A 27,141-nucleotide genomic window follows, 5' to 3' on the forward strand; every position below is an offset into this window, starting at 1 on the left:
TTTGTATCCCGTGCCCGTTGCCAAATGATCTTTTAACAAGAACCCCCGGGGCCAGCGCACACATTCGATTTATTCAAATGAATTTCCTAGATTAGGCGTCGCCCGAGATCCCCCGCTGGCCGGCCGGGGTGGCGAGCGACATGGCGTTTGCCCACTCCAAGTGACAGCCATTTCAAAGTAAGGTTTCAAGCCAGGGTTAGGGTTTCGAATTAAGGTTTTGCGTTTCACGGCAGGGTTAGTGGTTCAGTCAAAGTTTCGGTTTTTAAAGTGGGGTTTCATGCCGGGATATTGGTGGTCAAACTAAGGTTTCAATCCTGGGTTAGTGTTTCAAACAATGGTTATGTTTTCAAAGTAAGGATTCAAGCCAGTGTTAGGGTTAGGTTGTTAAAGTAGGGTTTTAAGACAGGGTTGGGGGTTTGATGTAAGGTTTCAAGCCAGAGTTCGGGTTGGTTCAAGGCCATTGTTCGGTTTTCAAGCAGCGGTGGCTTGTCTTACCGATCAGCTGAGTCGCTACCTTCAATAAGAAAAAAACGTTCATGAAGAGCAAAAAGGATGCGTTTATTGCTGCTGTCTCGTAATTTCTGGTCCACGGACGCTCGGACGTTTATCGGTAAACTGTCGTGAAAGGTTTGACACGCGCATCCGATGCAAGAGATGTTGCCGACGAGGGACGTCGCATACCGGCGGCGCCCGTTTAACGTTTACCGCTCGAGCCGAATAGCCTGAAAAACGGGGAGGGAAATGGGATCGGCCCCAACCTGGACAAGCGGTGTTGAAAATGGATGGATGGGTGGAATTTGATTGTCACACCAGCAGTCAATGTATCCATAATCAATGCATATTTATTGGTATTGCGCGCCATCTTGTGGTGATAACGAGTAGCACATCTTAAACAGAATGGCTGTGTCATCAGTTCTTTTTTCTTCCATGAGGTGGTTTGAATTCAAAGTCATTGACGCTATGTCAACTTATTCACGTGTTTTGAGGTTGAGCAAGGGCCTGTTTGGGGTCTATTGACAAATAGAATCGTTGAATACGTTCAAATGTGTGTGTGTGTGTCTGTGTGTGTGTGTGTGTGTAGACAGATAGAGCGTGCCCTTGGAGAAAACATGCCGCTGTTTTAGGGTTAGGGTTCAAAGGAGTTCAAAAACCTCAGCAGCGAAGTTGCCATAAAGCGTCCTGATAAGATAAAGAGACAAACTTTGTCCACCAACTCAACATCAGTCAGACACTTTGCCTAACTCGGCCAGACTGTGAACGCCGCAAACTTTCTCGAGTGGCGAAACTTGGCCATGCTGTGGACAGCCGCCGTGTGCCTCCTGTGGGGGGCCTCGTGGACCACAGGGGCCCACCCCGGGCACAAGGTCCTGCTGGTGTCTTTCGATGGTTTCCGCTGGGATTACGACCGCGACGTGGACACGCCGAACCTGGACCGCATGGCCCGCGACGGCGTCAAGGCCGACTACGTGACGCCGCCTTATCTTACCATCACCAGCCCCACGCACTTCACGCTCCTCACCGGTAAAACTGCCGTGTAAATTGTATTTCCTTTATGATGGAAATACGATAATCCGGGATTTTTTTTTCCCCGAGGGCCCCCTCATAATCCCAACGCTTTTCAAGCACAATTTCCACAAGTGTCCTACTTGAGAAAAAAGCTAAACCTTACAATGACTTTTTAAAATATTTTTGGGGGAGATAAAAAAAACATTATAATATTATGCAAACAAACTTGTATTTTTCAGAGAGAAAAAAAAAAGATTTGTTTTTGACAAGAAAAATGACGTATTTTGTCAGAATATTTTGAAATTTTTGTCATCTTTTTAAAATCGCCCCGACCCAAATAAAAAAAAAAAAGTCTAACAAGAATTATTTATAATAAATACATAATTTGTATAATTTGCATTTTGTCAGGATAAAAAGTTGTAATCTTACGAGAAAAAAATTATTTATTTTTATTTTTTTTTCAAGGACAAAAAAAATATTTTCAAGAACAAAGACATATTTTGTCAGGATAAAAATAAAGTCCACTTTTTACATAACTAAAGTCATATTTTTCTAAGAAAAATCAGGATACCACATCTTATTCCTACATGAATTATCTATTTGTTAAGAAGAAAAAATGTAATCTTTCAAGAATCAATTTTGAACATTTTATTGGGATAAAAAGTCGTGTTTTTTGGCAAAAAAAAATCTGCAATCTTTACGTATTTTTATTTATTTTTGTAAGATTACCACTTTTTATAAATAATTTTTTTGTTTGTTTTTTTTTAAACTAATTTTAATCTTGACAATAAACAAAGATGTCTTTTGGCGGGATAAAAAGTATTTTCCAAGCCAGGGTAATATTATGATATTAAAGTCGCAGTTTAACATGGGCACAAAGTAAATTTAACATTAAATGCAACTGAAGTGTACTTCATGCACCGTACTATCGTACCATTATGCACAGTTTGAACGTTTAATTTGTTCTCACGGACAGGTCGCTACATTGAGAACCACGGCGTGATCCACAACATGTGGTTCAACACCAGCAGCATGGAGAAGAAACCGTACTACCAAACGCAGTTTGTCAACGAGTGGTGGGACAACGGCACGCTGCCCATCTGGATCACGGCGCAGAAACAGGTCCGTCTCATCCGGAAAATTGTTTTGGCGGGTCCGGGCAAGTCACTGAGCAGTAAAACTAAGAAAGAAAAAAAAAAAAAAACGTTTGATAACTTTGCCTTAAAGTCTGCTTGCTTCATGCTAACGCATAATGGGAAACGCCATAGACGGGATAACAAATAGCGTCTGTGTTGCAGTGTTAGAATCCTTTAAGCAACAGAGATTTCATTTCTTTATCCTCTGCAAAGAAAGACTAATGTGACTGCGGCTGACCGAGGAGTGCCTGTCTCCACGTGTCTCCGTAGGACGAGATTCCACTGCCCACAGGTGGGCAAGATGCGCACACCAGGAGCGGCACAAAGTGCAGCAAAGCGCTTTCATTTCTTTCGATTGTGGGATTACTGTCTGGTTCTATCAAGTACAGTATTCTAGAGTGCTATTTATTAAGGATTACGTTTTGGAGAGGCTGGAACGCATTCATTGCATTGGTACTCATTTCGTTTTGAACAAATTAGATCTGTATCTCAAGGCACTCTTTCTTTCCACAAGTATCTCTACTTCTACTTGAGTACAGGGTGTGAGCACTTTCGCCAGCTGTGCACATCCAGTGTGTGACTTGGTCCCAAACCTCGCAGGGCCTGAAGTCGGGTTCTCTTCACTTCCCCGGCACGGCGTCCAGCTACCAGGGCCAGACAGCGATGGTGCGAGAGGTCGAGCCGCTCCTCTACAACTACAAGAACGAGACGGCGTGGCGCCAGAACGCCGACAAGGTGATGGGCTGGTTCCGCGACCAGGATCTGGACTTCGTGTCGCTGTACTTCGGCGAGCCGGACGGCACGGGGCACCGCTACGGCCCGGACTCCCCTCAACGTCGGGACATGGTTCGGCAGGTGGACCGGACCGTGGGCTACATCCGACAATCGGCCGAGAACCACGGACTGAGCGACGTCTTGAACGTCATCATCACCTCCGACCACGGTATGACCGCCGTGTACCGGAACGGATTGGTAGAGGAAATCACGCTTTCCGCGATCTCGGGGTTCTCCTTCCGGGACGTGTCCTTCCACCTGGTGGACTTCGGGCCTTCGGGGATGCTGCTGCCCAAACCGGGTAAGCTGGAGAAGGTATACCGGGCCCTGAAGGGGGCGCACCCACACCTTCACGTCTACAAGAAGGAGGAGATGCCCGAGCATCTCCACTTTGCCAACAACCAGCGCATCCTGCCCATCATTCTGCTGGCCGACGCCGGATACGTCATCAATGGGGTGCGTAAATAAAAATGGCACACTTTTGCGAATTTACACAATTGCAACTAAAAAGAGGAAACGGATCGACACCGGTCAGTACGATACGATTGCACTTGCCTCTGTCTTGAAGGCTAAGGTTTCAAGACCAGGTTTAGAGTTTCAAATAGGGCCCAACCAATCAATCGGCCAAAATGAGGGTCACAAGGGTCTCAAATTAGGATTTAGGACGAAGGTGCAAGTACACATTTCCAACTGTAACTCGATGACCGTCGACAGCAATTTATGACCACTTGGGATATAATCAGCGATGAAGCGACAATAAAGACACTCACAGGCGTGTTCAGATGCACTTGGAGATACAGATGGCGAGGAAGTTCCGGTCAGGTACAACATAAGGTCAAAGGAGAGGCAGACCGCAACGATGGCGTCAACAGCAACCTCTGCAAATAATAAGAAAACGAGGCTCACGCTTTGAAAGTAGGGTTTCAAGCAAAGGTTGGGGTTTTAAACAAGGGCTAGGGATTCAAACGAGGGTGATGGTTTAAAAACGTGGGTTTCAAGAAAGGCTGAGGGCTTCAAGTTGGGGTTTGAAATTAGGGTTTCAAGGCCGCCGAAGGGTTTCAAACCAGGGTTAGGTTTCAAGCTCTTTCAAAGTTAGAGTTTCAAGTTACGGTGTCAAGCGTGGGGTAGGGTTTCAAGGCTAGGTTAGAGTTTCAAAGTAGGGTTTTAAGCCGGTCACAGGGTTTCAAACAGGGTTTAGGGTTTCAAATGATAGTGTCACGAGCGGGTTAGGTTTTCGAAGCAGGTTTAGAGTTTTAAAGTAGGGTGTCTCGCCACTGTTGGAGTTTTAAAGTAGGGCTTTAAGTTGGGCTCGCAAGTGCAGGTTTCAAGTTTGTGTTAGGGTTTCAAATCAATCAAAGGCTGGGCTTTCAAATGAGGGTTTCAGGACAAGTTTGGATTTCCAAACATGGGTCAGGCCTTTCATAATTGTGAGTCAAGGTAAGGTTTCCAAACAAGGATTAAGGTTTCATTATGGATTATTGTTTCAAAGTAGGGTTTCAAGCCTGTGGTGTGGTTTCAAAATCTGAGTGTTTTTGGTTGATCCAATAGTTCTCTCTGCTGTCTGCCATGAGTACTACAAAAGCAGTGTCAGCGTTTGTTGCATTTGATCTACGTTGTATATTCGCCTTATTTCGTATTTTTGTTTATTTGTCCCGCCGTACGTTCGTCCTGTTTCATATTTATGTTGTGTTTGTCTATTCGCCCGCGTCCAGTATTTCCCCGTCCAGTTCAACAAGGGCGAGCACGGCTTCGACAACCACGAGATGGACATGAAGGCCTTCTTCAGGGCGGCGGGGCCGGCGTTCCGCAAGGACCTGAAGGTGGGCCCCTTCGAGACGGTCCACATCTACCCGCTCATGTGCCACATTCTGGGCATCCGACCCGAGGTCAACGACGGGCGCCTGGATGCTACGAGGGACATGCTGGTCAGCCACGCCCGGGAGAAGGACGGTCAGACGCTAACGCAGTAAACAAGGATTAGGTTTTCAAACCACATAGATTCAAGTTAGTGTTTCAGGGTTTGGATAAGGTTTCGACGTTATGCTCATGTGTAATCATTTGTTCGTATTGTTTCTTCTTCTTCTTTTGCCTTTATTGTTGCACAAATAGGAAAACGGTGTCAAAGCTTTTCGATTAAAAGCACTGGGCAGTAAATTTCTTTCCGACTTGTGCTAGCAGGCAGCGGCGCGAGCTTATTTGGACAACAACAGCCTTTTTTCTGCTTCTTTCGTTTCGCAGAAGGCAAGCGCGCAAACTCGGTGGTGAACGCCGTGACCGGCTTGGCTGCGACAGCTGGATTTCTCCTGGTGCTTTTTGTCATGATTGTGACTCACAAAATGGTCACTGACAGACGACGAGGAAGGTAACCGCAAATCAAAATGTTCACTGAAGTTTTTTTTTTATTATTATTATAATATGCAATTTAGCTTCAATTAGTGTTTTTTGTGTGTGTGTTTCAGATCAGGAGCTTTCACAAATGCTGCAAATGACACTCAGCAAATTTCATTTTGAGCTAAAATGACATAATTCAGTGTTTCGCTTTGTATATGTGAGTGTATATATGTGATGAACAAATGAGCGCGTTAATAAATTCAATGTAAATGTGTCAAATGTTTTTGTTTGATTCGTTGCTCCACTTTCACCTGATACCCCGAATATGAATGGACGACGACGGCGACTGCCGAGGCACAGTTTGTACGTTCTCGCGTTTTGTTTTACCGCCTCTCGAACTCGTCTGTTAGCAACAAGCTAACGATACAACGGGGTGTTTCCGGTCGAGATGTACAAAATAAATGATCACTGAATCATTTAGTTAGAACATCTCGACCGGAAAGTCGGATTTCAAGTAGGATTTCAACGCCGGATTAGAGTTTCAACATATAGAGTTTCAGGGCAGCGTTAGGTTTTCATATTAAGAGTTCCGAGCCTTGGTTACGGTTTCAAAGTAGGGTTCCAAGCCTGGGTTACGGTTTTAAAGTAGGGTTTTAAACCAGGGTTTGTGTTTCAAACCAAAGTTAAGATTCCAAATTAGAGTTTCAAAGCAGGTTTAGGGCATCAATTTGAAACATTCAAAGTAGGGTTGCAAGCCAGGGTTTGGGCTTCAAAGTAGTTTCCAGACAAAGTTCGGGCTTTAATTATTATTAATTCATAACTCATTAAAACTAAAAGTGTATTTAACCAACAATCTTGCAGCGCAGTGCTGTTTCGACGGTGTATTATTGTGAAGTGTGGCATTGTTGCTTCCCACGTCGGTGGTGTTTTATTGTGAAATGCAGAGTAGTTTCCTGTGTTTAGCGGTGTTGGCGTTTCGGGTGTTGTTATTGTTATCGTGTGGGTCCACCATGGAGGAGCTGAGCGCCGTCGGCGAGCAGGTTTTCGACGCCGAATGCGTCCTCAACAAAAGACTCCGAAAGGTTAGAAAAGTTCGCCGGCTAAAACAAGTCAAGTCGGGTTTTTTGTGTGTTCGTGCGCTGAATCTTTTTTTTTTTGTTTTGTTTTTTTGCCGCTCCTTTGTGCCCAGGGAAAGTTGGAGTTTCTGATCAAGTGGAGAGGGTGGTCGTCCAAGTAAGTCAGGAAGACCCCAAACAATGAACACCTCCGGGGGGAAAAAAAAACCTTTATAACTTAGCAATTATTATTATTATTTTTTTTTAATCCAATACTAATACGTGTCATCGTAACACTTGTGCGTTTTGTTCTTTCATCAACTAAGCGGATTTTGTACATGTTTTTTAAATCAGCAGGTTTGCTTTTAATCAAGCTACTTTTGACATTTAGTTTTTTTTTTTTTCCCAGTGTATTATTTTTCATTGATACTCAAACATTCGTTTTTTGTCGTTTTCGTTTTGTTTCATATTTGCAGTCATCGGGTTGGACAAGCGACACTACGTTTATTCTAATAGTATACAAATAATTGGAAGTGGAATGAAACAAGTAGCTTGATTGAAGGCAAACTTGACAAGTTCTACTTGAACAAAATGGCCAGCTTTAAAAAAAAAAATAATTATATATATATATATATATATATATATATAATTTTATATATATATATATTCCCCCTGTACCGTAGTTGTAATAGTGTCAATTAAAATCAACTAAAAAGCTAATGTTTTAATCATTAAGTTTCCCTTTACTCAAGCGACTTCTTTCATTCCACCTTACATTTTTCATACCACCAGACTGTGTTATTACACTTTTTATTTTTATGCATTGACCGTTAATACTGTGGGGAAATTTCAAGCTTTTTTTTTTTTCCTCCATAAACTAAGCCTTTTCCATTCATGTTTAAATTGTGAAATTTGTCTTTAATCAAGCTACTTGTTTTAGTCCACTTAAATGCCGCACACCGAGAAATCTAACTTTAGTTTGCTTTCATAAACTCAGCACTTTTGTTTCATCATCAATTTGTTGAAAGTCACATTTCATCGTTTTATTGCACTTTAAATCGACAAGTATTTTTTTTTTCCTATTCTATTTACATTTCTAAAAATTATAGCTGCTTGGGAAATAAATCATTTATTTTTTTTTTTTTTTTTGAATTTGTCTTTTTTGGTCATTTTAATTCCTCTCTCCCTTTTTTGCTTGACTATTATTCTCGATGGGTGCACACTATTGCCTGCCTTCTGTTAGGCCCACGTCCTTTGTGTGCGTGCGTGTGTGTGTGTGTGTGCGTGTGTTTGTGTGTAAAGGGTGGGGGGTGGGCTGACTGCTTGTCCGAGGGTCTTTTTCTTTTTCTTCAACAGGCTCCTACCACATGTTGAACTTGTTTTTGTGCCACATCCATTTTGTGGCATCGCCGCTCACACAAGTCAATATTATAAGCCCAGTGTGGGTTCATCTTTTTAAAAGAAGGATCCCTTGTTTGTTTGTTTGTTTTTGTTTGTTTTTCAAAAAGCTAACACTGCCGACCATGTACTCTCACATTCAGTATGTACTGGGGGTTTCACCTTTTAGCCTTCTAAGACACGTTTTTCTCGGCTCACTGTCTCGTGTCTAAAGGAACCGATGCGTGAAAGGGGGTGTTGAAATTGAAACGGGAATCTCACGAGTCAACTTCGACCCAACCCCCGAGTCAGCATTTTGGAGCCTTTCACACATAGCGACAGAGGGAAAAGGTGGGAAATTCCGGCATTAGCAGGCGGTGTGAAAGTGGCCTGTCTTGACCAAAAATAACAACAGCAGTGGTAGAACATGAGATTGATTTGTTGTCAATCGGACTACTTGAGCAAAGTGATTCAATCACAAATGTGAAAAAGTCATGTATTTTCACACATTTTTTTCCAATGCTGTTAAACATGAATGAAATACTGGGCTAGTAGTTCATTACAGTATTAAACAAAAATGTTATTCATTGCTAAGCGCCGTCAATCATTTTTTGTTGCCGTGAATCTCAGCGGGCGGCTTTGATTTCACGTACAAAGACGATGTAAAGCTGACATTGTGCTACTTTCGTTAATTACAAGTAAAACGGTTTTTCCATTTGCTCAATTTTGTTGTCACGTATTCCTCAATCTAAATGGAGTTACGAGTACGATCTTACATAGAAAGCTGTTGAAAATCCAATATTGGGCTAGTTACGAAAAGCTCATTCTTCTATAAACAAATGTGAAGGGTTATACGTTTGAACGACGTTTTACAATGTTGTTACACGTACGATTTTACGTACAACAATTGTGAACGAGATACTGGGCTAGTTAAGCAAAGTTCATTAAAGTATTAGCAAACTACCAAAAAAAACTAATCATTATTACTAACCGCTGTCGTTAATTATTGTCATGTTCTAAATCTTAACTTAATCTTATCTTGGAGTTTACATTCAAATTTTTTGCAAATCTGACATTCAGTGAATTGAAATACATAACAAAAAACATTTTCAGTGTTGTTACGATAGTCGATTTTTGTTGTCCTCAGTCCCAAACAGCGGAGTTACTAATAACCGTTGTTACGATGTCATTTATCATAGTTACAAGTGTGATCGTACAAAAGAAGTGGACTATAAACAAACGTTATTCAATGGCATCTTAATTTTGTTGTCATGTTATCCTAAATCTCACTGAGGGGTTTACAAGTAAAATTGTACATACAAAGTTGACACATAATATACTGAGAGAGAACAAGAGCAATGGCTAACACAAAAATATTGTACGAACAGTATTCAAAAAAAAAAAAAAAATAGAGTAACACCTGTAATAAAAATCTGCAACATAGCGGGCCCGCAGAGCAAGAACTGTGATATAGCGTCGGAGGACTGCATCTGTATTCCATGATGATAAATTGCAGGGACTCACTGTTGCCGGGTCGGGACTCGTTGTTTCCATGACGTGCATTCCGGGACTCACATAGTCTTTAAGTGTAAAATGATCTATGGGTGTAACGACATCTATATCGCACGGTTCGGTTTTATCACGGTAATAATCTCACGGTATGATAATAGCGATATCATGGGAACGCTCACGGTATTGCGGGAAGGCTCACGGTTCAGGTGCAGTGGAGAGGCGCACGCAGCAAAACTGAAAGACATCTCTTTTTCTTGTCGTAGCATCATGTCATGATTTATAGCGTTGGACATTGGATGCTGCCTACTCACAGTGATTCCTTTGCTTAAATCGAAAAATTAAAGCAACGTTAGAAACACACTTAACAACAATGCAGATATAGAAATATACGCTCAGACCGGCGAGGTGCATTCGAAGTGATGATCAATGTGTCTTTCAATAAACAGTACGGTAGTTTTAGTTATTTATTTTAATCGGGCGATTAACTTATGCCCGCCATGTGTCTATCTCAGTTACAGCTGGCACACGGGCTCCGCGGCCAATCGGGTGCCTATTATACTGCACCAATGAAGTGAAGTGAGCTGTAGGAGCCCAGCTAAGCGACGTGCCTATGTATACCCCCAAAAAAATTTAAGCACAACAGCTCATTATTTTATACCCAGACAAGACCACGATATTACACACATTTCCCGTGGTGTCATACATTCAGCTGTTGGGATAGAACATGAGATAGTCTTTATTTTTATCTTCTTATGTCTTTGTTCGTTCCAGACACAACAGCTGGGAACCCCAAGAGAACATTCTTGATCCCAGACTTCTGGCAGCCTTCAACAAAAAGTGAGTTTCTTTAGATGTTTGTGTTCCGTCGAATGTCTGGATAGTTATAAATTGAATTCCGTGTCTCTCAGGGAACAAGAGAAGGAGCTTCTGATCCGGAAACGTGGGAAAAGGCCGAGAGGGCGACCACGGAAAATTCCCGTATGTTCAACATAGATGACAAGTTTTCTTTGTGTTTTTAGGATACATTTGAAATACTTTGCTCTCCCTCAGGAAAATGTGCCAGAGGCCACAAAGTCCAACAGCTCTTCCTCAGGATCCTCATCTACGTCCTCTGATTCCTCATCTTCGTGTTCCTCATCTTCCTCGTCCTCCTCGGAAGACGACGACGTCGAGCAGCAGGCGAGCCCTAGAGTTCGAACGCGAGACCTCCACCCCCACCCTGTCCCCCAGAAGAAAGCGCAGATTGTGGTGGCCAAGCAGGAGCCCCCCAAAAAACGAGGACGCAAATCTCTGAGCCAAGGCCTTCGGAAAACCCTCAAGAAGGATTCCGATCTTCCCGGTTCCATTAAGAAGCCGGTTCACCTGGCCAGCTTTGCCTTCATGGGTTTTCATCGCGGTTCGAGCAGGGATGCGGCAGGTGGTCCCAACCGCAGTTCCACCACCCACGGAGGAACTTCCAGAAACTCCTTGAGCTCAGTGGGATCGGGCAGATCAATCCCGCCTTCTCCCGTCAAACTGATGAAATTTAGCTCAGGCAGGAATATCGCTGAGGGGAAACTGTCCATCTCCAGTCTGGATTCGTGCAAAACAAGAGGGGTGGCGGCTTTGAACTTGAATGCATCCAAACATGTCCAAGGATCCCCCCAGCGAACCACAAACTCCCCCAGTATACAAAAGGCTCACGTGCTACAGAGAATAACCAATGCTAAAGCCATGGCGGCCCAAGCAGCAAAGAACATCGCGACTAATCAACCTCTCAACCTTCACAACAAAGTAACTCAGGGCAACAAATCGCCTGGTCCCAGCCCTGGTTCAGCTTTGAGAAAAGCAGCACCACCTGCGCTGAAAACTAACCAAAACCAGGAGTGCAAACCCCCCCAGAGTCCCGCTCCCCCGGGAGGCACCCGAATATCTGCCCCAGTCAAAGACCTGACAGAGATCCAGACCTACAGAGGGAAGCTGGACAAAAGCGATGCCCATAAAACCGAGAACCACCTGGAAAGAGCGGCCTCCAAAGACGGCAAGATGAGCACGGGCGAGGACGAGAGTAGCTCTGACTCTGACCAGGACTCGTCAGATGCCGGCCAGGAGCGCGTGGCGGTGGTCCATAACCAAGACTGGAAGCCCACCCGCAGTCTGATAGAACACGTGTTTGTCACGGACGTCACTGCCAACCTAGTCACAGTCACGGTAAAGGAGTCGCCCACCAGCGTGGGATTCTTCAGCATCCGCAACTACTGACTGGACCTCAAACACTCCACCTGACCATCGCATCAGGATACTTCATGATTGTAATTTATTTGCTTACCTTATTTGATGCCATGATACTTTTAAGTGCGTTTTAATCCGAATCCATGGGAGTCCGATCAAACATCTAAGGACCAAGGGTATAGAAAGCCCACCAGGACAACTCTTGCTGCATTGGAGACAACCGGGAAGCCGGAAATATTTAACACGGAGTTTACAGGGTGCAACCTCAAAGTGTTCCAGTCAAATGTAAACAACAAAAAGCATTGTTGGATTTGACCGTCGACTGTTGACGAAAAAGTGTGAGACCATGATACTTCAATTATGTTTTAATCTGAAGTCACGGTAGTCCAGAAAAAAAATCTTAAGGGCAACCACCCAAAGTCAGTGGGTGAATCTCTTGCTGCACGCAAGTCGTAAATATCTCACTTGGAAATTACAGGGTCCAACATCAAAAGGTTTCAGTCAAACAAATTTCAAAAATCTCTTGGTTCCTTCAAGACCACAGTGAAGTCTGAAATATCTCACTCGGAGTTTACAGGGTCCAATGTCAAAACATTTCGGTCAAACGTAAACCAAATAAAAAAAAAAAAAAGTTCTCAAAATCGTAGCTGACCTGATGACAAAACTGACAGCCTAAATCATTTTGGAAATACACTATATTGCCAAAAGTATTCGCTCACCTGCCTTGACTCACATATGATTTTATATGCTATCCCATTCTAAAGCAATATGGTTTAATATGATGTCGGTCTACCCTTTCCAGCTATAACAGCTTCAACTCTTGTGGGAAGGCTTTCAACAAGGTTTAGGAGTGACTTTATGGAAATCTTTGCCCATTCTTCCAGGAGTATATTCGTGAGGTCACACACAGATCCACTCAAAATCAACCCAAAGCTGTTCTATCGGGTTGAGGACAGGACTCGGTCCAGGACAGTCAAGTTAATCCGTACCAAATTCTCTCATCCATGTCTTTATGGACCTTGCTTTGTACACTAGTGCACAGAAATGGTGGAAAAGGAAGGGGTAATCTCCAAACAGTTTGGCTGTGCAAAATCTCTTGGTTTGCTGAAGCATTCAGAGTTCCTTTCACTGAAGCTCAGGGGCTAATATTTAGGACATTTTCCGTTTGTGGGAACAGTTTGGAGATGTTCCAACATGACTGTGCATCAGTGCACAAATCAAGGTTCATAAAGACATGGATGGGAGAGTTTGATGTGGATGAACTTGACTGGCCTGCTCAATCCTGATCTCAACCCTATAGAACACTTTTGGATGAAAAAGGTCATAAATTCCCATAAACACACTGCTAAACCTTGTAAAAAGCCTTTCCAGAAGAGTTTAAGATATAATAACTGCAGAGGGTAGACAGTTGTCGTATTAAAACCCTGTGGATTAAGAATGGGACGTCAAATTCATAAATAAGTCAAGGCGTGTGAGCGAATACTTTTGGACATGTAGGATACTTTTGACAAATCATCAGAGGGTATTGCACGATACAGGGGCTTCTCAGTTTACGATGGTCCTGACATACGTTTTGAGATTACAAACGTGACGCAATGAGCTAGTTTGCTAAGGGACATAAGAATATGTGGTCGCTCATAACAAGAAGACACGTTTAGGTCCTGGCATACTTGGGTTTTTCATTTGATAGTTTTGTATTTATGTCCTAAAAGGTTTTTCTACTATTGAGATTACATGATTGCTGTAGGAACGAAACTCCTTCATAAACCCGAGGACAATCTAAATATCTTCAAAAAGTTAGAACCAATAAATAGTTGAGTGGCTCTGGGGGGGGGGGGAATGTGGAAAAGGGGATACACTGTGAATACTTTCCAGGTGAAATGTCGAGTGTTTTCGTGAATTTGTCCCGATTTTGCCAGCACGAACCTCTTCCAGCCATGCACTTTTCCGTGTTGGAAATTTCCGACTGCCCAACTTTCTGGAATGCAGCATTTGCGGCGTATTCGTGCGCTCTACCAAGTACGTCGACGTTCCTGAGCGACTGCAGCACTGCGTTTTTAGTTGACGTCAGTCAATAGTTGACCATGGCCTCGTCGTGGAACTATTTCGTAGTACGGCATCTAAAGTGTATTTTTTATAGTAGCTACCTCTGTTTTATACAATGACTTTTTGCTGCATATATAATCTTCAATCCAGGGTGAACTACCCTTCAAGTCTTACTGCTGAGTCACAAATAGTTACAACATTTTAGGAATTTTTGAATTTGGAAAGGTTTCACGTGAATTAATTGAAATGTATGGTATTTAATCCCATAAGTGTTTTGTTTTGTTTTGTTTTTCCCTTTGATTCCGGCGTGTTGTCAGTTTAACAGGACAAGGTGAAGCATGCTGAGACGGAGCATCTATCCTTCCTCAGATAACACTTTTCTACTCCCTCAGTGAGATATTCACCCAGAATTCTATTAGCAAGGTCCCGGGGGAGCGAGCCAGGAGACAATAAAGCACCAGATGTCGCTGGAGCCACTTGTTGTTTTTTTTTTTTTTTTTTTTTTTTCTTTGTTTTGTTGCAGCTGCTGATGCCTCTCTGGGATCTTTTTCACGGTGTGACGTAAGACAAAACAATGTGAGGCCTCCCTGAGAGAGGGTCCAGCCACAATGCATTTTCACTCAACTTCTCAGACTAATCCGGTAACCGAGCGGCCTTGTTTTGGATGGGACACAATGGCTGTGAACGGTCCAGGTTGTATAAAAAGGGAGTATGGAAATCCTTGAATCGACAAATACAGGACATCTCAGCATAGTTTTTAAAGGTTGCAGCAAACAATGGTGCTCGTGGGACCAACTTTTTTGATTGTTCTGACGATGCTAGATAAATGTTTTATGTGCATTTAGACCTATTCAACATGTGAAATACAAAGCAGTATTAGGGCCACACTGAAAAAAAAATCTTTTTTTTTTTTTAAGTAAAGCAATTTTTCCAATCTGAGAATAAAAAATAAATAAATTTAAAAAAAGGGGGGCGTCAATACAAAAGATTGTTTTTTAATATAATGAATAAAAGCAACATTTTCTAAAACAATTCTTGCACTTTTTTTGGATGCTCAAATTTGAATCTCCCAATATATGCTTTTTAAAAAACGATACTAAAATTACACAATTTCTACAAAAAAAACTTTATTCTCATAATATTGCAAAGCCTCTAGGATAGAATCAGTTTAATATTGCCTGCTTTTTCTTGAAAAAAAAACATTCGCTTAAAATTACACAATTTAAGCAAAACTTTATTTCCATAAAATGGCACCTTTTTAGACATCTGACTTTAAGTTTGTAATGTTACACTTTTTCTTATCAAATCCAACTTTATTACCCTAAAATTGCACAAATTCAGAAGAAAATCTGTAATACTGGACCTTTTTGTGAGAAAATCGAATTTGCAATATTTCAGCCTTTATATAAAAACTTTATTCACGTAATATTGGACTTTCTGTACTTTTTTTATATTGTAATATTACTCGCATTTTCTCAAAAGAATAAAACTTTTATTCATCCAAAATTACACAAACCCCAAAAACTTTATTCTCGTAATATTACCTTTATTTTTTTAATATATACTGTAAGAGTTCCGAGTGTTATGCCTACTTACAAAGCTTTTACTCATACAATTACAATCACAATGATGATCTTTGCGAAATACATTTAGTTTCGTTTCCAGTGCGGCCCCAATAGTCCTTCGTAAGGGATCATCTGTCTCATTTATGAAAAGCTATTTATTGGAGGCTCAGTCTTAAATACTTGTAGCGTCAAAATAAAATTTGTAGCGTCTCGTGTACGACTTGTAATGTTTGTGTCAGACCCAGTGGCAGTGCACAACAACAATTTGCACTTCCACTCAACTCCTTTGGCTAATCCAGTGACCGACGAAACTAATCTCCGGAATACAAAACTGTATCAGGGCCACACAGAGGAAAAACCACAACAAACAAACAAACAACACATACATACGCGTGTACACACACACACACACTGTATATAGTGCCACCAGAAAGTATTCACAACACCTCACGTTCTCAACATTTTGCTATGTTAGTTATTCTAAAGTTGATTTGAGTATAGTTTTCTTTGAAATATATATATATATTTAAAAAAAGACATAAAATATCTCATAATGACAAAGTAAACATATTTTCAGATGTAAATTGATTTAAAAAAAACATGTAAACATTCAAACATAAGTATTCACACCCGTGGCTTGATATTTTGTTGAAGCGTCTTTGGCAGCAATCACAGTCCCAAGTCTTCTTGGGTATGTCTGTACAAGCTTGGCACAGCTGTTTTGGGGCATTTTCTCCCATTCTTCTCTGTAGATCCACTAAAGGTCAGTCAGGTTGGATGTGCTACATCACCTTTTCTTTTAACAACAGTCAATAAACGTTTGGAAAATGAGGACACTAATTGTTGAAGCTTTGTAGGTCGAATTCTTTCCCAGTCTTGCTTGATGTACAGTTGTTCAAGTCCGGGGTCTCCGTTTTTACGCTTCATAATGCGCCACGCATTTTCAATGGGAGACAGGTCTGGAATGGGCAGTCTAGTGCCCGCACTCTTTTACTACGAAGCCACACTGTTGTAACACGTGCAGAATGTGGTTTGGCATTGTCTTGGTGAAATAAGCAGGCGCGTCCATGAAAAAGACGTCGCTTGGATGGCAGCATATGTTTCTCCAAAACCTGTATGTACCTTTCAGCATTAATGGTGCCTTCACAGATGTGTAAGTTACCCATGCCATTGGCACTAACACAGCTCCATACCATCACAGATGCTGGCTTTTGAACTTTGTGTCCATCCAACAGTCCGTATGGTTCTTTTCCTCTTTGGCCAGGAGGACACGACGTCCACAATTTCCAAAAACAATTTGAAATGTGGACTCGTCGGACCACAGAACACTTTTCCACTTTGCATCAGTCCATCTTAGATGAGCTTGGGCCCAGAGAAGCCGGCGGCGTTTCTGGGTGTTGTTGATGAATGGCTTTTGCTTTGCATAGTAGAGTTTGAAGTTGCACATACGGATGTAACGCCGAACTGTATTTACTGAGATTGGTTTTCTGAAGTGTTCCTGAGCCCATGTGGTGATATCCTTTACAAATCGAAGTCGGTTTCTGATGCAGTGCCGCCTGAGGGATCAAAGGTCACGAGCATTCAATGTTGGTTTTCGGCCTTGCCGCTTACATGCAGTGATTTCTCCAGATTCTCTGACCCTTTTGATGATATTTTGGAGCGCAGATGATGAAATCCCTAAATTCCTTGCAATTATACGTTGAGGAACATTGTCCTTAAACTGTTGGACTATTTTATCACGCACTTGTTCACAAAGAGGTGAACCTCACTCCATCTTTGCGTGTGAATGACTGAGCAATTCAGGGAAGCTCCTTTTCTACCCAATCACGGCACCCACCTGTTCCCAATGAGCCTGTTCACCTGTGGGATGTTCCAAACACGTGTTTGATGAGCATTCCTCAACTTTCTCAAGTCTTTTTTGCCACCTGTCCCAGATTTTCTGGAGCATGTTGCAGCCATAAAATTCTAAATTCATGATTATTTGCTAAAAACAATAAAGTCTGTATATAAATGTCTTTGTGGTGTATTCAATTCAATATAGGTTGAACATGATTTGCAAATCATTGTATTCTGTTTTTATTTATGTTTAACACAACGTCCCATCTTCATTGGAATTGGGGTTGTATAATGGTCGTCAATTATCTGCGAATTTTCGGTCCTTTCGGTACAACCGGTCCTTATCGGTCTACGGTCAACATCCCAAAAATCCCTCATGTCTACGCACCAGGCTCGGTGAGGGGTGTCCGGCCAGCAGATGGCGCTGTTGTCCTTGAAGTCAGAGACCATAGAAAAATGAAGATTAGTTGCATCATATTGTAATGTCCATCCATTTTGACATAATTTCTGTTGTGAATTGAATATTAAATTGAATATAGGGTGAATAAAAGTATTTATTCCAGGCGATGACGGTGTAATTATGAAATTGTAATTGTATATTTACACCAAAATTGTTTTTGCATGTAAATTTGATGCAAACAACACAAATGCATATTACCTCACATTCTTTTCCATATATAGTTTGCATTCATTTCGATTTTTCATTGCAATTCATACATTTCTCGAACGACAGCGAATAAAAGTATTTCCACAACAAAAGGTGATTTTCTACGCTCATATGACATTTTATTTTTATTCAAATACTCTTGTGTAAATGGCATTATGACAAAGTATGTTGCTTACTTTCTTGAAACTTTACTTTTTTTTTTTTTTACAATGAAAAAATAGTTCACAACTTCCAGCCCTGCTTTGGCTTATAGCGACATCTAGTGGGTTGGTCGCCAAACTGCATCTGTCTCATGTCAATGTATGATGGTATCATTAATAAATCACATTTATTATGAGACATCTGGCTTGAAGAGGGACCTCCTTTATCACCAACAATTTTGTATCATGTGCTTGCAATAAACACAATCAACAAATAAAATGTATACATGTGCATCTCAAATTTATTATAATTAATATTGATGCCTCCCCTGAATTTATAATTACCCATCATGACCGTTTTAAACCATAAATATATCACTTCAAACTCATTTTAAAACATTACTCTTAAAATGGATTTTGAAGACATGCATAAGAAATGCTGTGTGTACATGCAGCGAAGACTGTTCTTCCGCTAACAACCCAGGCTAAACTTAGCTTCTTCCCAACAAAGCTCGTCTCTCAGCTTAAATATGTCACTTCACCATACTTCCATCACATCAGTTTGCTATTTAAGTAGGGGGGCCATCTTTGGGGATTTCAGAGAGCACAAAAAATACGAAATCGGGGAGTGTGCAATTTATTTAAGTAGTTCAATTCAAAAAGTGAAACCCTGTAAAATAAAATTTAAAAAAATTTAATATTTCACTCTTTGCGTAGTTGCAATTGAAGTTGCAACAGTAGGCAGTCAGAATCAGTATTAGGTTTTGTCTATATGTCACCAGTCAGTGCGAGAGCAGGTGACAATGTTTCAAATAGCTGTTTTTTCTAGTTTGACGTCCAGCACGTGAATGATACAAGTTGTCAACTCGGATTTTTATTTCCTCGCTGGAGCCGAATTGAAGATGGATCGATCAGCAGTCTGAAAGTATGTTGAGTTTTTGTCTAAATTTCAGCAATCACTTGTGAGAGGAAGGTAAGTTGTTTAAATTCAATAGTTTTTCTATGTGGTTTCGCGTCGAGCGGCTGCGTTGCGTTCAGGAGCTGAGTAAAACACAGGTCACTTGACGACGTTGGCGGATTGATAGTTCTCAAAGGAGTCAAAACGTCGCGTTCAGCGCCAACAAGGCTGACTCACAGCCGGCCTTAACTTCACCTCGTCTAACTCCGGCCACCCCGTTAACATAATAAAAAAGCAGGTTGCAAACATCGCGCGAACGTACTGACCCGAAAAGAAACAGCCGCCACACACCGGTGACATTTATTTTATTATTTTATTTTTTTACCTTGACGGTTCTCGCTCAGCTGCTTCTCAAATTCTTCGAAATCCGACATTTTGCCAAGACATTAGCTGAAGACTCGGGGGGCATGTCGGAGAAGATGGTGGGGGGGGGGCTATCATTCATCAATGACAGCCGCCGGAGACGTAAAATAAAGACAAATCCATCATCTCTCTTTCCGCCAGGTAACCACCGGGAAAATACTATGGACACGTGACTTCCGGTCCTTCACTTCAAAATAAAAAACAACGCAAACCAAAGACACAGTTGTTCAAATATCTGTAATATTTTCTCGAAATGTAAAATAAATGCAAATCAACCAGTTTGTACAAGTATGTAATGGTACTGATCATGCAACCGTTACACAATTTATACAACATATAACGCTACACATCTTATCTTAAAATGCTCATATTAACTGAATTAGCTGTTTTTTTCTTTTCTTTTTTGTTCAGTCCAGACGTTCCAGATATTTACAGGGAACATTTTTTTTACTGCACAGATATTTTGGGGCACAGATACTCAAGCCCCCAAAAAAGGGTAGCCCTCGCAAAATTTATTCATACAATTAATTTCAAAAACTTAGTATGCATTCTACTGGAATGAAGTTCATTTTTTTTCCTCATTAATGTACACACAGCACCCCATATGTGTCCACCACCGAGTGTCTATGTGTGCGCCTTCCTGGATAAGTGTATTTCCGTGGCTTGCTGATGAAATGCTGCATCGAGTCTCTATGGGCGCTTGCTTTTAGCTTCTTAGAAATGACCAACTATATGCGGAACGTCATGTGAGCAAATCCAGAAAACAGGTTAAGCACACTTCCTTTGTATGCTGTGCAAACGAGCATAACTACGGGTCGATGACATGATTTTGAAGCCGAATTTGCAAACATTTTGTTTTCTTCATGGCTGGTGTCTTTGGACAATAGCGAAATACACGTGTAACCTTGATTCATACAAATATGATATGACCTACGTAAACACGAACGAAACCTGAAAGTCGGAGATCATCATCTTGACATCTTGTGTTAAACAAAAGACATTTAATACTCCTACGTGGTGCTTCGTCCTGGTCTCCTGCTATGAACCAGAGCCAGAAAGAAGTGCTGTCACCTCTTTACTGAATGTTACGCATATACCCTATTGGAAAAGATCTACTAAACCCGTGTACATTGTGCGCACTAGTAGTGCCTTGAATTATTGAGCAGCCCCTCACTGGTCCCTGTAAACATAACATACATACTGTGGAAATAAAGTGTCAGCTGTGCTGCTATTAAAAGAGCGAGGCAGCAACAGCAGCAGCACGCCTGCAGATCTCAGTAGCTTCGTGGAGGAGCGCATTGGGATTCCACACACACACACACACACACACGCGGTGAGTAGGAGCTATGAGTGTGTTCTCTCTAAAAATCGAGATTACGGTTTTAACCGATGAACAGCTGCTCTGCTTTTTTGTGCCTTTACCGACTTTGTTTCAAGGTCATTGCAAAACTTGATAAGAAGGACAAAACACTTGGTAAATGGAAAATAAGTAAACATTTCTTGTGGCTTTTTTTTAAATACAGAAGTGAAAAAGTAAAATAGGTTTAACCAATCAGGTTTGGCCCGAGCAGATTTACGATCGGTTGACCATACAGTATTTCAAACAGGCAGTAGTTGTCAGGGACAGAACAAAAGGACAGGACCCAAAATGCACGACTCCAATTCAATGGACAGTTTCAGAAAGAGAGTTTTAATAAACGGCCAGAGGTCGGCACACAGGCAGGCAATCCGCAAAGGCAACAGGATCCCCCAAAAAACGTGAGTCCAAAAGGCAAGATCAATCATCGGAACAGGGTCTAAGCTTACTATGAGTCGGTGACGTGGAAACAAGGTACAACAAACTGGCGACCAGAAAGAATGATGTCATGTCACCCATCCCATCGCCGCTGCCGCAAACATGACATCACTGTGGAAAGGATGTCGAGACATGCTTTCGCGTTGTGATGTTGTGACAAGCTGCTCAGCTCAGAAGCAGCTTCATTGTTAGCGAATAGACCTCCACTAATTCTGTCAAATGAAGCTCCTCAACTCACTTCAACATAGTTCCTTGACGCCCAGATGCCACCAAGATGCTTGGTCCAAAGCATGTGAGTTTTTCTGCGAATAACAAAGGATAAGAAAAATATATATATAAAATGTGCAAATGCCGACCCATGAATATGCAAGGGTTAACTGTGATGCCTTTTCATTTAAATAGGGTCAACTAATTTGATATATGAGTAAATCAAGTTAAGAACTTAGTCATAGAACAAATTAAAGTTGTAAGTCGAGGTAATACCGTATGTATTTTTGCTGACAGTTTTTGTTTGTTGCTTTGCAATAATTAGAAATAGAATAGAATAGAAGTTATTGTCATTTCTGTGCACAATGTTCTTCTCAATAAAGGTTGGGAACCACTGCTCCATGCCATAGCTGTCACTAACATTATTTAATGTATTCAAAAGAACACTTTTCTTTTTTAGACGTTCCTGAAGGAGATGGAGCCCAGGTGGACCACCACGGTTCTGCTGGTTCCGTGCGCAGTGGTGGTCGCAGCCGCGTTGTTGTACGTTTATTCTTTAGTTTTGGCCCTGCTGTCCAAAAGCTCTGTACGCAACAAGGTTGTGCTGATCAGCGACGCTTTGTCCTCACTCGGGAAAGGTAACAACTAAGTCGTGACTTACAGTAACTTGCTTGAGTTTTCCTTCTATAGTTTTGGGATTTTCTTGAAACTTGAAGGTTAAGACATAGAATGACTTCTTCCTGTGGTTTTGCTTGCTTCAAATGTGACATTGGCGCTCTTCTCCACTTCTGTTGGTCCAAAGAATGTTCTGGCATCTTCCACAAGGGCGGCGCCAGGTTGATCCTGTGCGGGAAAAGCTGGGAGAAACTCCAGGAGCTTTCCGACGACTTACTGAACAACTCCGACCCGAGCGCGGTGAACTTTTTTTTATTGTGTTCTAGTAGGCCAAAGGTGGGGATAAAAAACACGTAACTAGTAAGATACAGTCATTCTACTAGTGCACACAAATCATTCTACTAGTGCGCTGAATTGTCTCACGACTGAGGACAAAGAACATACTGATACACGGACATTCGCATGTCCTGATTTCAGGCCTCTCGGCAGAAAAATGTCTGGCGCTCAGGAATGCATGGATTTTAATTCATCCATCCATCCATCCATTTTCTGAGGCGCTTCTCCTCGCTAGGGTCGCGGGGGTGCTGGAGCCTATCCCAGCTATCAATGGGCAGGAGGCGGGGTACACCCTGAACTGGTTGCCAGCCAATCGCAGGGCACATTTAAACAAACAACCATTCGCACTCACATTCACACCTACGGGCAATTTCACATATTTATTTGGGCACCATGGAGCATATATAACATCCCAAATACTAGAAAACAGTGGTTTGGTAAAATACGGGACCTTTAAGAAGGGGGCAATTTGAGTTTTCTTTCAATATCCTTGATATTCAGCTATGATCCATGTAATAGTACGTTCTTTGTGGGCTTTCCAATATCTCCTTTTCTTCTCTGGCGGTCAACGCCAAACAGTTGAAGCCCCTTGCAGACCCCTTTGCAAAATTCCCTATTGTTGGACTAGTAAAAGTTGTCTTATCTTATCTTGTCCGTGTTTGCCTGCAGACGTTCCTTCCCAAGCTGGTACTTCTCGATTTTGGGGACACGGAGACACTTCCCGAAGCAGTAACGGAGATCCTGGAGTGTTATGGCTGCCTGGACGTACTCATCCTCAACAGCAGCATGAAGCTCAAAGCTCCTGCGTACACTTTGTCCCTAGCGATGGACAAACTACTCATGGATAACAACTACTTCGGTCCAGTCACACTGGCTAAAGGTAACCATGGAAACACACACACACACAAAGTGTGCATCATTGTGTGGTTTGTGTGTTCCAGGTGTGCTTCCCTCCATGATGTCCAGGCGCTCAGGTCACCTCCTGGTGGTCAACAGCATTCAGGGAAAACTGGCTGTGCCCTTTCGTACCTCCTGTGAGTTGACACAGACAGCTGTGGAAAGCCAGTTGAGCATTTACTCCATATCCTTGACATCCAGCTTAAGCTCCATGTACTAGTATGCTCTTTGACATTGAACATTGGTATTGTAATGTAGAACAATAAATAAAATATCTTAGGTAAATAAAAAATATGAATAGCTCAGACTCAGGCTCTGTTTGAAAAAATTGCACTTTAACAAATATTAAACCTTTGGCACATGGGTAACGAGTCATTAAACAACTAAAAAAATGTCTTGCAGCCTGCCAAATTTGAATGAATAAAAAAAACACGATGCTTTTACTCAAAGTATTGGGGCTTTGTCACTGTTTTTAAATCAGATGCCATCCATTTTAATATCGCTGTCACTTTTTAGTCTTTATTTTTATTTATTGCATGAATTTTGTCACTTTATGTACTGTATAATTTCTGCTGTCTCTTGGTTTTTGAATGGCTAGCGAATGTAATTAACTTAACTTTCCCGAAAGTTTCCCAGTTGTGTGCATCTACGGAGCGGACACTCACCCAGAAAACACTCACACTCCCACACCCAACATAAAAACGTCTCACACTCACCAAAACCTCTCACGCTTACCCATAAACCTCTCACATACACTAAAAAACTCTCACTCTCAACAAACTCACACCCAGCAAAAATGTCTTCCTCATCAAATTGTGGCCTAAACGGCACCTTCTCCAATCCTGCCCGCCAGACGCTGCTTCCAAGCACGCGATACAGGCCTTCTTTGACTGCCTTCGTTCCGAAGTGGAGGGCTCGGGCATCTCCGTCAGCACCATCAACGTCACTTTCATCAGCTCATGCGCGTCTGGGAAGCAGAAAGACACGGCGGCCAAGTCCTTCTGGTCATGTGAGTCTTGAAAAACAATACACAACAATAGTGTTCCCCTGCTATAACTGTGGTTCATTGTTTATGCACCTCACAAATTCACTGATTTTTAAGCAATCATTTACAGCACAGCACAGTACTGTACAGTGCAGTACGGTTACAGTGCATATATTTCTGTTTTAATAGTCGTTTTCCCCCCTGAACAGAGAAAATATATGCCTATTGTTGTATGCTCTGTTTGTATGTGTTGCTGCTTCATGTGTGTTAAAGTAGTAGTTGTTTGAATGTTTAGAACACGAGTGCCCAACCTTTTTTGACCCAAGATCTACTTTTGAAGTAGCCAACCTCCCGACATCTACCAGTTCAGTGTCAACATCGCAAACACACACACACCTTTTCCAGCCTGCAGTAACTAACCTCACAACACTTTGTCTTACTGTCATACAACCACTATACACACACACACACACACACACACAAATAGAACTCACTTCCTACCTGACAGTGGGAGGAGGTGGCTAGCTTCTTGTAGTCAGGAGTGTAGGAGCTGGTTGCAAGACGGAGGTAGGCAGCAAGGTGGTCATCGGTCAGTGTTGATCTGGACTTGGACTTGACGATATTCATGCGTGAGAAAGCAGACTCGCATAAATACCTGAATGTTAATCCAAAAAGAGATGTCAGGTTCAAGGCACATCTTCTGAGATTGGGATACTCCCCCCCCCCCCCCCCCCCCCAGTAGTTTCCAGAACATTCACACTCAAGAGCAGAGCTTTCCAAGTCAAAAAGTGATCCGCTTTTTATGTGGATAAAATTTAGGAGAAGCGACGAGAAACCATTCTATCAGTCTCGTAATCTGAAGGTTGCTACACTTTACAAAACTTTGATAAGAGTTGTAGATTTCCAGAGGTTTTTTTTTCCTCTAACCCAAACACACACACAACAATGCAGGTAGTGAATTTTATGGAAAATGTCATGATCTAACATGGGGGGATGTACAGGGGAAGAACACAGAAAAACACAAAACAAACAAAGTACAGATGAACATTGCCAAAGGAAACTGACTTGTGGTATGAGATTGGTAGAATGAGCTTGTAGTGAAATATGCACTAATCTGTACTTTTAGTAGAACAATGTTGCACTTACGTCTGTATGCTCAGCATCATTCTCCTCCAAGTGAGCATGGAAACTTCTCCTCTGCAGACTCCTGGCCCGAACTGAACACACAAACTGCATCGCAATATCCATCACTTATTTTTGGATATTTACAATCTTTCCACACAACACTTTCTGGCGAATTGTACAATGATAGTTCAGGATATCTGGGAAAGATTCACTTCCTTTGCACAGTGCAATGAACCCACTAGTGTGACATATCATAGCAGGCGCCCCATCAGTTGTGATGGAGATCAGCTTGAAGAGTGGCACTTTTTTGCAGTAAAAATTTCCTCACCTCTGGTGTGTCCTTTTATTGCCAAAACGGTGAGCAGCTCTTCCTTGGCGCTCATGTCTTCAAAAACCATCCATCCATTCTCTGTACCGCTTTATCCTCACACGTGCTGGAGCCTATCCCAGCTATCTTCGGGCGAGAGGCGGACTACACCCTGAACTGGTCGCCAGCCAATCGCAGGGCACATAGAAACAAACAACCATTCGCACTCACATTCACACCTACGGGCAATTTAGAGTTTTCAATCAACCTACCGTGCATGTTTTGGGGATGTGGGAGGAAACCGGAGTGCCCAGAGAAAAGTTACTGTAACATCTATACTAATTTAATTTTGCAGGTCTATGGCGTTTTGCATTATATATTAGCATCAGTCTAACATTGATTGAATATTTTGGTGTTTTAATTGATAATGTTGAATTCTCTTTTTGTCTTATGTGTCAGTTTTACAGTAAACTTCAGCTGGGAGTGACAAATAAACAGCTTGACGCAAACACGCTTTGACTCGTAGTTGGAGAATTGTCAAAGAGATGTTATATGACAGCGCGAGAGTGACAACAGGGACTTTAGAAAAAAAAAAGTGTGTTTCAGTAAAATGGGTTATAAGCGTGTGGGAAAGATAAAACTATTTTTGGAAAATGTATGTGGTCTTTCTATATCGTGGGTTTGCACCTATTGCGGGTAGGTCTGGAGCATATCCCCACTCTGTTGTAGAATTCAAATATTCATAGACTTACCGGTGTTCTTTCATTGCACAGATTTGTACACAAAGAAGCCGCTTGGCGTTTCTCCACGCGAGGCAGCCGGTGAGGTGGCAAAGACTTTGACCAACAAGAGGAAGGAGGTTCTGATGGTGCCCTCGCTGCCGAAGGCGGCGCTCTACGCACGCTCCTTTTTCCCCAATCTCTTCTTCGCTGTCATGGCAGCAGGCGTGAAGGACGCCACCAACACCAAAATGTAGTCCTGCTTTATTTTGGAAATAGTTTCAAATTGAAAACTGAGTTTTAAATTCAAAAGCATAAAAGTGTTTCGTTATCATCACGTGCGTTCACGGTGTTTGTTTATTCGTTATATGACTTACATTTTGGCACAGTAGCCTAGCACATTTCTGAGGTTCGGGATTTGAATCTGAGCCTACCTTTGTGGAGTTTGCATGTTGTCCCAGTACTCCAGTGGGTTTCCCCTCCCACATTCCAAAAACATGTTAGCATGTTAGCTTCATTGAAGACGATAAATTGTTCGTAGGTGAGAATGTGAAAGAGAGAATGCTTGTTTTTCTTTTGTGCCCTGATATTGACTGACGGGCAGTTTCATTGAAAATATACATTAAATAAAGTAAAGTGTGAGAAACCCTGGTCAGTGTCTACTGTTTTCCTGTACGT

General features: G+C 41.9%; 3 protein-coding genes and 1 long non-coding RNA gene across 5 annotated transcripts; 3 read left to right on the forward strand and 1 right to left on the reverse strand.

The window, feature by feature from the left end:
• The first annotated feature begins 1,143 nt into the window (after nt 1-1,143).
• On the forward strand, nt 1,144-6,026 carry LOC133466020 (ectonucleotide pyrophosphatase/phosphodiesterase family member 7-like). 2 transcript variants are annotated; one of them, XM_061749283.1, is made up of 6 exons: nt 1,144-1,521; nt 2,483-2,628; nt 3,243-3,872; nt 5,129-5,382; nt 5,655-5,778; nt 5,876-6,026. In XM_061749283.1, exons 1-5 carry the CDS (start codon nt 1,293-1,295, stop codon nt 5,761-5,763), a joined length of 1,368 nt encoding a protein of 455 aa, XP_061605267.1. In that variant the 5' UTR covers nt 1,144-1,292; the 3' UTR covers nt 5,764-5,778; nt 5,876-6,026. The 2 variants fall into 2 exon arrangements, with proteins under 2 accessions (XP_061605267.1, XP_061605266.1); XM_061749282.1 differs by having other exon boundaries at nt 1,151-1,521; nt 5,129-5,366.
• On the reverse strand, nt 3,879-19,710 carry LOC133466023 (uncharacterized). Its single transcript, XR_009784811.1, has 3 exons — nt 19,440-19,710; nt 17,738-17,781; nt 3,879-4,294 (listed from the first exon to the last, which is right to left on the reverse strand). It is a non-coding gene; the product is annotated as an uncharacterized LOC133466023 (long non-coding RNA).
• Nucleotides 6,633-13,083, forward strand: cbx2 (chromobox homolog 2 (Drosophila Pc class)). The gene is made up of 5 exons (XM_061749281.1): nt 6,633-6,829; nt 6,937-6,980; nt 10,463-10,528; nt 10,600-10,669; nt 10,742-13,083. Exons 1-5 carry the CDS (start codon nt 6,686-6,688, stop codon nt 11,930-11,932), a joined length of 1,515 nt encoding a protein of 504 aa, XP_061605265.1. The 5' UTR covers nt 6,633-6,685; the 3' UTR covers nt 11,933-13,083.
• On the forward strand, nt 18,774-27,114 carry LOC133466021 (dehydrogenase/reductase SDR family member 7C-B-like). The gene is made up of 7 exons (XM_061749284.1): nt 18,774-19,081; nt 21,940-22,117; nt 22,282-22,394; nt 23,100-23,310; nt 23,372-23,464; nt 24,181-24,336; nt 26,518-27,114. The coding sequence occupies exons 2-7, from the start codon at nt 21,955-21,957 to the stop codon at nt 26,718-26,720; spliced, it is 939 nt and encodes a 312-aa protein (XP_061605268.1). The 5' UTR covers nt 18,774-19,081; nt 21,940-21,954; the 3' UTR covers nt 26,721-27,114.
• The last annotated feature ends 27 nt before the right edge of the window (nt 27,115-27,141 follow it).

The sequence above is a fragment of the Phyllopteryx taeniolatus genome, chromosome 16 (genome assembly GCF_024500385.1).
Source record: "Phyllopteryx taeniolatus isolate TA_2022b chromosome 16, UOR_Ptae_1.2, whole genome shotgun sequence".
In the NCBI taxonomy this organism is placed as follows: domain Eukaryota; kingdom Metazoa; phylum Chordata; class Actinopteri; order Syngnathiformes; family Syngnathidae; genus Phyllopteryx; species Phyllopteryx taeniolatus.

What these genes read in the sequence shown, in the direction of transcription:
- LOC133466021 (XM_061749284.1), top strand. Translation starts at nt 21,955, where the DNA reads ATGGAGCCCAGGTGGACCACCACGGTTCTGCTGGTTCCGTGCGCAGTG. An exon ending in TTTGTCCTCACTCGGGAAAG is followed by an intron (nt 22,118 to 22,281) that starts GTAACAACTAAG and finishes GTTGGTCCAAAG; the next exon opens with AATGTTCTGGCATCTTCCAC. An exon ending in TCCAGTCACACTGGCTAAAG is followed by an intron (nt 23,311 to 23,371) that starts GTAACCATGGAA and finishes TGTGTGTTCCAG; the next exon opens with GTGTGCTTCCCTCCATGATG.
- LOC133466020 (XM_061749282.1), top strand. Translation starts at nt 1,293, where the DNA reads ATGCTGTGGACAGCCGCCGTGTGCCTCCTGTGGGGGGCCTCGTGGACC. An exon ending in CCGGATACGTCATCAATGGG is followed by an intron (nt 3,873 to 5,128) that starts GTGCGTAAATAA and finishes GCCCGCGTCCAG; the next exon opens with TATTTCCCCGTCCAGTTCAA. An exon ending in ACTGACAGACGACGAGGAAG is followed by an intron (nt 5,779 to 5,875) that starts GTAACCGCAAAT and finishes TGTGTGTTTCAG; the next exon opens with ATCAGGAGCTTTCACAAATG.
- cbx2 (XM_061749281.1), top strand. Translation starts at nt 6,686, where the DNA reads ATGCAGAGTAGTTTCCTGTGTTTAGCGGTGTTGGCGTTTCGGGTGTTG. An exon ending in TGGAGAGGGTGGTCGTCCAA is followed by an intron (nt 6,981 to 10,462) that starts GTAAGTCAGGAA and finishes TGTTCGTTCCAG; the next exon opens with ACACAACAGCTGGGAACCCC. An exon ending in GGCGACCACGGAAAATTCCC is followed by an intron (nt 10,670 to 10,741) that starts GTATGTTCAACA and finishes GCTCTCCCTCAG; the next exon opens with GAAAATGTGCCAGAGGCCAC.